Source organism: Podarcis liolepis, assembly GCF_965112155.1.
Source record: "Podarcis liolepis genome assembly, chromosome: 10".
Lineage (NCBI taxonomy): Eukaryota > Metazoa > Chordata > Lepidosauria > Squamata > Lacertidae > Podarcis > Podarcis liolepis.
The window spans coordinates 52699982-52710773 of NC_139562.1; the positions used below are offsets into that span (position 1 = coordinate 52699982).

Genomic DNA, 10792 nt, shown 5'->3' on the forward strand with positions numbered 1-10792 from the left:
TCCAAAAGGTCTCTCTGCCTTGTGGAATATATATTTTTGTTTGGGTGTGTGCGCGCAAAGGGCTGTAAATGGGAAGAGGAAACTTGAAAACAGCCTCTGTCAACTCATACTTTCTGTCTATGGAGAAACACAAACTGAATTCTACTCTTGTGTATTTTGGGATGGATTGCTCTAGAGCTATAGTGAAATGTAGAGCACAGCATTAATTTGGAGCAAGTCCTTCTTTGAAGTTAAGGTTTCCCTTGTCAGACTCAGGATGGTGTTCTTCAGCTATACACTGTGTGAAAAATTGCCCTGGGCCATGGATCTCAAAAATCATGATCCCCAAATTAACAGTACCTCTCAGCAGAACTGACAAATAGGTATCAGGGTAATTATGATAAACTACACAACAGTGCTATTGTCGAGAATATCATTTATCAATCCTGTGGTCCCCATCATTCATGCATTTTACAGTTTGGGAATACAGTGACTTCAAAGAATAATAATCCATAATGGCTACATTCTCAAAAAGTCATGCTCACTAAACAAAATAATAGTAATAATAATAATCATAATAAAAGGTTTGTTGTATAACTGGAAAAATGTAAAATTTTATTCCAAGAAAATTAACAGGCTACACAGGTAAATTTTGGCAAATGCAACTTTATATTGAAATCCACACATCTGTATCTAAAAGAAGGAAAGACTCACAGACTCTAATGTATTTTCTAAAATACTAGAAATCATATTATATGCTTTCACAAGTTAAAATTGAAATAATTTGAAACAACCAATACACCAAAATGTGCAGAAAGTATAAACAAGACTGTGCCTTCAGTAGAATAGATGCTTCACAAATTGTGCAATATATCTTACTAAGGCTGCGGTCTCCCCATGACAGTTGTCTTAAAAATATAAACATACATTGTCTGCCTGTGTTTCTCAGAACAAACTAGAATGGGCAACATACCTTAGGGCGGGGGAATATAATCCTAGTGATGAGCATACTGATTTGGGGAATCATGAGAATAAAAAAAGGAAAGAAGGGATTTTAAGTGATCTTTCATGCACTCCCAAATGGCAGACTGGAGTTAACCGATTCACTTTCTTTGCTTATTTCTAAAATGCTAAACAAAATGGAAGATACTAGATAACCCTTTAAGGCAACATGTGGTTTATTCTGCGTAATGATTACTCCTTTGTCATGATTGGATAATCTCATTGATGTTGCCTAACAGACTGATATCTAGCTTTCGAAAATATAAAATGCATCCAATAAAAATTATAGCAAATCGTGATTTTTTTTAAAAAAAAGAAACAAAAATCAAATGAGACATAGAACACAATTATATGCCAGTAATACTTCAGCCTGGAAACAAACAAACAAACCAGTATTTCGTTTCGTGGGGGATGGGGGCGAATGGCAGCAGGTGGGTGGGTGAAAGACGAAGAATGTATTTAGAGAAAAATAAAACCTAAGTTAAAAAAACAACAAGGGGAAAACCTCCCCAGCAACAACCCAAAAACACAAAACTGCTTTGTAATGCTCCCCAGAACTCACAAGGCAAATGTGGGGTGATAATCCAATACTAAATGGCACATCTCCCATTGGTTACAGGACTTAACACAGTCCCCAGATTTTTGTATTTGAAAAACAATAATTGTATGAAATGATCTAAAGGTCATCCAGTGTCTTAAATAGTTTCATCAACACATTAACCTCATGTCAAACTTAACTGATTCAGATGTCCAATTTTAATCTTTTTGTGATGGTCTTACTTTTATGTAGTGATATATACAGCATTGAGCGCTGATATATTTAGCACCTGCTACTTTCTGAATCACGATCTAGGTTTTCCACCACATCAAAGCATTTCAGGGCAGTGGCTCAGTCCTTTACTCTTAATTTACAAACCTTCGCGAGTGGCCAGCAGAAACAAGTTTAGGTTTCGAAATAGGATTAGAGATGAGCTATTGCAAAGATTGCAGGACGTCGTTGCCCAAATCCTTACAACCGCTGACAGCCCCTGTTTGATTTCCCCCTCCCCCCTTTTTTCCTTTTCTTCTTCAGACATGGCAACAGGCCACAATTGCTTAGCAGAGAAGGGTAGTGTTTTCACAAGGCTAAAGATTTTACAGATGCTCCCTCATATAACACAGTAAGGTTCCCTTGGTAACCTGGATTTTCTGCAGTAAAGAAGGGTTGTGCTGAAACAGCGCCTCAGCTCCCTGTTGGAGAAAATGCAGACAAAAGGATTGATTCCAGCTTGGGCAAAACTCATCCAAACAGCAGCCGTTAGAAATCCACCTGGAACCACAGGCCCTCTCGCGAAAACTCTCCAGTAACAGGCGACCAGATACGGGCCCCACAAGGTTAGGAAGAGGAATGTCATGATATAGAACATTCTGCTGATTCGTTTTTCCATTTTGAACTCGTCCAAGACGAGCAGCCTTCTTCTCCCTGTGGTGTTGGCATTTTGCCTGATCCCCAGCAAGGTTGGTGGCGTGGGACCCCTTCCGAATCCAGCCAGCCAATTTGCAGCTGCTTGACCACTGGCTCCTGGACCATGAAACGTCCAGTTCTGGCTCACTGCTGCAACAAACTGAACTGGCTTCATTTTCCTGCGATCGTGAACGAAAAAGATCAGCTTGAGGTAGACAAGCTGTGTGGCTAGAAGGATAAGGGCGAGAAGCAGCATAAATCCCAGAGAATCATTGGCTCTGAAGGAGCGATGCTGAAAGGTACACTGGTCCTCCTCCCTAATGAACGAATAGGTGCCCACATCCAACACCGGAGGGAAAGCCATAGCGACGGAGAGGGTCCACACCATACAAATAACAGCCAAACAAGTCCAGAAGGTCAGCCTTTTTGTATAAAAGCGGTGGTGGGCGATAGCTAAGTATCTGGTAACGCTTATGCAGAACAGCATGAAAGCAGTGTGGAAACACGACAGGACCCCCAAGAAGGCAATCACTTTGCAAGTGAGAGTCCCGTACGTCCATGATGAGCCATTTTTCACGGAAGTGAAAACAAATGGGAAGCAAATTGCAGATCTGAGGATGTCTGAGCAGCAAAGATCCAACAGGAAGTAATACGGAGCTCTGTGCAAGGTCTTGTCTTTGACTAGCAAAATGGAGATCAGAAGGTTACCCACCACACTGACTCCTATGATGAAACCCAGTGAAGTCAATTTCAAAAACGCTGTTAGAGGGGAGAGATTTTGTAAAATGTTGTCAGCTGCATGGCTGTAGTTCGCCATAGATGGACGAATGATTTGAATATTGCCTCAGTCAAGTCTCATGATCTAGATAGATGTATAAGGAAAAAATAGATCCATACATCTTACTGAGAATATATTCCAAAAGCAGATCTGATCTGGTGTCTGTCTAGTCACATAGTACATCCTCTTTTCCGCTTCCTGATTTATCATGCCATCAAAATATCTGGAAAAAAAATAATCAAGCTATCAGTCCTTAAGTTAACATACAAATGGTGTTGGGAGGTGCTAACGAATATGTTAATTTATGGAGAGCCAAAGGAAGTTGCAAGTTGGAGTACTATTATTTGTTTGAGGGAAATTCAGTGAGAACTGCACACTTACTATGCATTGCTTCAGTTTATTCCTTCTTGTTTACAATCAATTTTTTTTGGCAGAGTATAGAACTGTACAGTTCCTGTCTCTGAAGCTTCAGAGGCAACCCAATTCCTACATCATCATTCCGGTACTGGCAGCTTAAAAAATAAATAAAAAATACCAAGGAAGAATGGTTGCCCATAAATGCCCACCTTTCCTGTTGATATTGTGTGTGTTTCAGAGGCAGATGCCGTGTTGATATGGAACACATCCAAAAGAAACCCTGCAGAATGTATGTTTTTAACCAACTCGCCAAAGCATATTAATCTAGTTCATGCACACTGAAAGGAGACAACAGGAATCCTGGTTTTGCAATGAACCAGAGCTCCCCTCCCCCACTAGACTTTTAAATAAATACCTAAGCTAAAGAATTGCCATATGGGCATATATATATTCTTTCCCCCCCCCCCACTTCATTGCAGTGGGGTGTGTGTCACCACCCAGCTATGTATTTACATAGCTAAATATGAAACGCACCCCTGGAAGAACGTCCGCCTGCTCCGGTTTGATTCGGGTTGTATTTTTGACCAGCACGGAATGCGAGGATCTGCGTCTGGCTAGTCAGAATTCCAGGATTTATCCTAATGCCGCCTGTCAAAATGTAATTAACAAAGACCCACTCTGCTGCTTGCAGGGCTCTAGCAGCCACTCCACGGCGGCGGCGGAGTCAGGCAGCCTTGCTCGCCTATCCCCATGGATGGTTCCTCCTATGCTGTCTCTTCTGAGCACTACACACAGAGAGAGCATCTTCACAATAGATTCCACCATTCTCAGCTTTGAGGAACTACCTGCCTGCCTGCCTCCCTGCTTGCTTGCTGCGTAAACAAGAGCCTTGATCAGATCATGAGTGCATTGTTACACACGCAGGCAACACACACACACACACACACCATGAAACCAGCTTCTCCCACACCCCGATACATGCACATACATACGCGAGGCAGAAAAGAGGGCTGCTTGCTTGGCTGCCTGACTTCTTTCTTCCCCAGCCCAGATGCTCAGACTTGCCCAGGGGCGCCAGATCTCCGAGCCAGCCCCGCCGTGCAGGCATCGTTGTCTGCCCTACGCTTCCGTTATGCAGCCCTGTGATAAAAAAATTTAAGACAACAACACCACCACACACAAACACATACACACTCACGGAGCCAGCCTCCTTCCAGCCGCCAATTCCCTTCTCCCCACATCCCATCCAGCCCTGCCCAGGAGATGATGCACACACACACAAATACACACACAAACACACAAAGCCCCCCTCCCCCCGCAATACCTGTTGGTGCTGGTGTGTGTGTGTGTGTGTGTGTGGGAGAGAGAGAGAGCCCAGACCTCCCCACCCCCACCCCCTCTCCCTCACCAGATCTCCTTTCTATTTGCTGGTATTTTCATGCCTGGCTTTTATTTCTTCCTTTTCCAGCAGGGTACCTTGGCGGAGGCGCTGGAGCCAGCGGGTCCGGGCGGCGCATGCTCAGTGCGCTCCCTCCAGCTCCTTGCCTCGTCTTCCCCTGTCGCAGCGGCACAATCTCGCTCTCGCACTAACGCAGCAGCAGCAGCAGCCGACGCCGCCGGCTCAATGAGGGCAAGGCAGCCTCGGCAAGCGGTAGTAGCAGCTCCGGCGGTGGCACGCTGCCGCCGCCGCAGCAGCAGCCGAGTCTGGCGTTGGCCGTCGGAGCGGGGCGCGGGGTTTGGGACCAGCCAGCCAGCCGCCTTTGAACCCGCCCGCTTTCGAGGGAGGGGGCGGAGGAGCAGCTCCCCGCGCACCCCCTCCCCTAATCTCTCTCTCTCTCTCTCTCTCTCTCTCTCTCTCTCTCTCTCTCTCTCTCTCTCTCTCTCTCTCTCTCTCTCTCTCTCCTGATGATGAGTGCATTGTTATTGCACTTGGCAGACGAGGGGAGGGAGGAGGGATAGGCATTCTTGGAGTCTCCCTCCTGCTCCTCCTGAACTCGGTATGCCGTCGGTTCTCCCCTTGGCAAAGGGAGCACGGCTGTTTGGTTTAATTGCAAAAAAAACCCCCCACAAAATTATCCTTTGATTTCTTCCCTTTCCCTCTCCCCCCCCCCTAAAAAGGCTGCAAGACCTTCTGTGCCACGCTGCTGGTTGTAGCTAATCAATTAATGGGTGGTCAGCCTGGACCTCATTATCTCTCTCTCTCCCCCCCCCCCACACACTTCTTTTTGTGGTAGTTCTGAAACCATTTCCAGAAAATGAAGCAAGTCTTAGAAATGTATACAGTACATTTATCTGGTAGAAGTCCCAACTTCTGGTGGTTGTGTATGTGTCTGTGTGTATACAGCCATACCTTGGGATAAATGTGCTTCAAGTTAAGTATTTTCGGGTTGCGCTCCGCGGCGATCCAGAGGTAACAGAGCTTGTTACTTCCGGGTTTTGTTGCACGCACATGTGCAGACGGTAAAAAATGACGTCACACGCATGCGCGGAAGCGGTGAAATGTGACGGAATGGATCCTGTTCGCATCCCGAGGTACCACTGTGTGTGTGTGTGTGTGTGTGTGTGTGTGTGTGTGTATATATATATATATATATATATATACACACACACACAGTGGTACCTCTGGTTACGTACTTAATTCGTTCCGGATGTCTGTTCTTAACCTGAAACTGTTCTTAACCTGTGGTACCACTTTAGCTAATGGGGCCTCCCACTGCCGCCGCGCCGCCGGAGCCCTATTTCTGTTCTTATCCTGAAGCAAATATACAGTGGTACATCTGGTTGTGAACAGGATCCGTTCCGGAGGCCGGTTCGCAACATGAAAGGAACGCAACCCGCAGCGGCACTTGGGTTACGATTCATCGCTTCTGCGCATGACGTCATTTTGCGTGTCTGCGCATGCGCGAGCAGTGAAACCCAAAGGTAACCCTTTCCGGTACTTCCAGGTCGTTGCGGGATGCAACCTGAAAAAACATAACATGAAGCAAATATAACATGAGGTATGACTGTATATATTTATACCCAGACAGGGAATAACAACAACAACAACAATTCCCTGCCCATCGGGCTGGGTATAAATATTATTTCTTCTTCTTCTTCTTCTTCTTCTTATTATTATTATTATTATTATTATTATTATTATTATTATTTAGGGTACAGAAGGGGAAAGATGCATTTCTTGGGAAAGCAGGGAGCTTTGTCCCACACTAGAATTTTGAAAAAGAAACAATGGCATAGTTTGCACAACACTCTCACCCCAAGAATATTTTCTCCATTGAATTCAATGAAGCAAACTTTCAAGTAAGCATTTGAAGTAGCAATTAAAATTCATTATATGTTTTTAGATACAGTTTGAATGTGAAAAGCAATTTGCTATGTGTGGGGCGTGTGTGTGTGTGTGCTTTTTAGGAAACCACGCATGTCCCTTTCTGGTGCCTCCCATGCTGTCATTCTTTACGCAGCATTTCTCTCCACTTAGGTCTTGAATTTAGGAATTCTAAACGTTCTCATTTGGGGAGGTGAAAGAGCATGGCCTGCCTTCGCCAGTTCCTGACAGTGTGAAAATAAGTGAGGGTTTTGTGTGGAGCACAGGGGAGATGTGCATTTCAAAGCTATGAGTTTCCAAGCTTCTTTTAATAGGTGTGGGAATGGATCTATACTTCTTGTTCAGCTTTGATGTTGCACTATCAATTAATTATGGTCTATTTAGGACCATACATCTGAGGGTTATTTTTTAAATCTGACAAGGAACATATATTTGTGTTATGGGATTACAATACGGGCGAGTAGATTTTAGGCTTCACTCCCCGCCCCCCACCTCCTCTCCACAAGATCTGCAAAGCAGAACCAGGTGTAGAAGACAAAAGAGTGAAAGAACAAGGTGTCTCTGAGCCCACACTGAGTGTAGGAATTCATTTGCAGCACCAGAGGACACAGTTCTTTCCCACAAAATTCCACTCTTTGCTAGCCTTCTTCACTGCAGCAGCCTGTTTTTATTTAATTATTGCATTGATAATCTTCCCTTTTTTTTCCTCCAAGGAGGCATACATGGTTCTGCCACTCCTCATTTAATTCTCTACAACCACCCTGTGAGGTAGGTTAAGCTGAGAGGCAGCGAATGGCCCAAGGTCCCCCCTTGAGCTTCATGGCTGAGTGGAGATTTGAACCTTGGTCTCCCAGGTCCTCGACTGATTCTCTAACAACTGCACCACACTGGGTGGGAAAAGCTGGAATTGTTTTGTTAAACATTTGGGAGTCAGAAATCTTTGCCAGCCAACTGCAGATAACCCAGAGATCTTCCACTACAACTCAGTCTGCCCACCTCTCACCTAGAACAAGAGAGTGGGGGTATGTGTCCAAAATTGCCAACACATTCCCCGCCAATGATAAATAAATTTATCAAGTTACTAATTTACCGTAGTGTGCATTTAAGCAGTTGCCAAGATGGTCCTCAATAACACAGCAGGTGGGAGAAGAGCTCTATCACTTCCCTAACACTCCATTTTCAAATTAGAAGTGGAACTTTGACCAATGCTTGTATCCAAAACTCAGAGTTGACCCATGAAAACTAATGGACCTAAGTAAAGAAAAGGTAAAGGGACCCCTGACCATTAGGTCCAGTCGTGGCCGACTCTGGGGTTGCAGCGCTCATCTCGCTTTATTGGCCAAGGGAGCCGGCGTACAGCTTCCGGGTCATGTGGCCAGCAGGACTAAGCCGCTTCTGGCGAACCAGAGCAGCGCACGGAAACGCTGTTTACCTTCCCGCCAGAGCGGTACCTATTTATCTACTTGCACTTTGATGTGCTTTCGAACTGCTAGGTTGGCAGCAGCAGGGACCTAGCAACGGGAGCTCACCCCGTCGCGGGGATTCGAACCGCCAACCTTCTGATTGGCAAGTCCTAGGCTCTGTGGTTTAACCCACAACGCCACCCGCGTCCCCAATGGACCTAAGTAGGGCATGCTTATTCATTTCAATGGGGCTACTCTTGAGTAGAATTGACATTGGATACAACCCCAGAGTCTCAGTGTTGCTAAGAAGGTTACCTATGTGCTGTAGGAAGTTGTCGTAAATGTACACCTGTTTTCATCCTAACAGGATTGCACGTGTGGGATTGTAATATTCCGATGTTCTTTCTTCTCTGGCCTTTTTAGATGAAAGTAAAGTGAGGAGGTGAAGAAGAATTGTAGCGGGACAAATCAGAACGAAATGCGATATAAAAATGTGTGGTGGTTAGAATGTTGGACGAGGACCTGAGAGGCGAGGGTTCAAATCCCCACTTGGCCACGAAGCTCGCTGGGTGACGGTGGATTAGTCACTGTCTTTCAGCTGAACCTACCAGGGTTGTTATGGGGGTAAAATGGAGAGGGGAAGACCCTTGAGCTCCTTGGAGGAATGGTGGAATATAAACATAATAATAATTAATTAATGAGATCAAGTCAGGTAGAGCATGCAGCTCTTAAATTCAGGGTCCCCAGTTCAAGCCCCCACCTTCTTCAAAAAGATGCCTGCATTGCAGGGGGTTGGACTAGATGACCCCTGGGGTCCCTTCCAACTCTGTTATACAGTGGCACCTCAGGTTACATATGCTTCAGGTTGCATACTGTCAGGGCTGCCGCCCAGTCCCAGCTCACATAGGACCAAGTCAGCCAGCGTTCAGTTTCAAAGAGTCTTTATTGGATTACAGGTTCCATTTCCAAACTGCAATGTGCAGCCCTACTTCTTCTAGGTCAGAACGACGAAGACCCGTCTGAGTCTCCGCCTCTAGCGCACCAGCTTAATACCCTAGCCTTGCTCCACCTCCTGCGCCTTTCCTTCCGTCTCTGGGTCCTTCTGCCCCCCTGGGCCTCTCCCTTCCTACTCTCTTCTGACGCGGACCCCCCTGACCCTTCCGCCTCCTTGCGGCGGGCTTTGGGACCCGGCTCACTCTCTGGGCTGCTGACTGCGCCAGCTTCCGCTACATTTGAACTTGGCGCGCGCGCCCAACTCTCCACTTTCCTCTTGATCGTTTCATCGCTCCCCGAGGTGGGCGTGACTACTCCTGACTCATGCCCTCCCTCCTTCTGAAAGTCTCCGGAGCCCGATATCTGGTCCCCTTTCTCCCCGCTGCTCCCGGCTGGGCACGTGGGTCCCGATCTCCAACTGCTGCTTTCTGATCCCTCTCTGGACCCTTCTTCCTGGGGTGTCCCCCTGCTCTCCCCCCTTGCTCTGGCTGCTGGCGCTCCCTTCTGGGAATCCTCGGACTCGCTAGACAGGCTCGGTGATCTCGGGTCGTCATCCCCACTCATCCTTCCTTCGTATTCCTCCCCCTCGCTCTCTGTCTCCTCCCTTCTCTGCGTCTCTGCTCCTGAACCCCTGACATCCATCCCCCCCTCGAAGCCCCCCCTTCCCCCCTCCCCGCTTTCAAGGGTGGTTGGTGGGTGCTCCGTCATCACGGGAGTGAATGTCGGATACAGTTCGCTCCCCGTTGCTGGCCGCCAACTGAAGACCTCCGAGTCTTCCTCCCCGCGTTTGTCAACGGTGATCTCCTCCGCCTCCATTTCGGTGCCGCCGTGCTCGAAACCAAGGTCCTCCCCGCAAACGTCCATGTCAGTCTCTGCGTCTGTCGCTGGACCTGGTGTCTCCTGCCACTTCCGGCGCCACTGCTCCTCTGGCCGATCGTCCCACCAATACGAGTTGTCGGACGCCGAACCCTCCGGTGACCCCTCTGGGGAACGTGTGCGCGGTGCGGGTTCCCCTTCCGAGTCGAAGCCATGGAACGTGCTGGAGGAAAGCGTGGGCGTGAACAACCAGTCGTCGAAGAAGCCCGCTGGCATAGGTCTGTGTGGGAAAAGGGCATGAAACTCGTCCTTGAGCAGGGGTTCCTCCAAGGCGTAGTCCGGCACCCAGCTATTAGCACTGGCCCGGGTGCCCTCCCTTGCTAGGAGATATTCTACTCCGTCTTCCCCCCATCTGGAGTCCAAAATCTCCGTGACTTCGTTGATGGGGTCCTGCTGTGGCAATCTTCCCGCCTCCGTCCGCTCCGGAGACTGACTCGGTGCCGTTCCTGGTTCCTGGAACCTGTGCGGTGCCCTGTAGGGAGTGAGCACCGACCTGTGGAACACCGGATGCATCCTGGAACCCTCCGGTAGCACCAGCCGGAAAGCCACCGGGTTGATCTGCGCTTCGACTCGGTATGGACCGAGTTGCTTGTGCCCCAGCTTCCTCTTGGCTAACGATCGGGTCGGCACCGCGT

The 10792-nt window shown here is 47.5% G+C and overlaps 1 protein-coding gene across 11 annotated transcripts; it reads right to left on the reverse strand.

The window, feature by feature from the left end:
* Window positions 1-400: 400 nt before the first annotated feature.
* GPR85 (G protein-coupled receptor 85) lies at window positions 401-5550 on the reverse strand. 11 transcript variants are annotated; one of them, XM_083462509.1, is made up of 3 exons: window positions 5037-5468; window positions 4553-4700; window positions 565-3426 (listed from the first exon to the last, which is right to left on the reverse strand). In XM_083462509.1, the coding sequence occupies exon 3, from the start codon at window positions 3240-3242 to the stop codon at window positions 2130-2132; it is 1113 nt and encodes a 370-aa protein (XP_083318635.1). In that variant the 5' UTR covers window positions 3243-3426; window positions 4553-4700; window positions 5037-5468; the 3' UTR covers window positions 565-2129. The 11 variants fall into 11 exon arrangements, 10 of the variants coding, with proteins under 10 accessions (XP_083318635.1, XP_083318634.1, XP_083318636.1 ...); XM_083462508.1 differs by having other exon boundaries at window positions 4969-5468; XM_083462510.1 differs by lacking the exon at window positions 5037-5468 and adding an exon at window positions 3585-3715 and having other exon boundaries at window positions 4553-4744.
* Between the last annotated feature and the right edge of the window lie 5242 nt (window positions 5551-10792).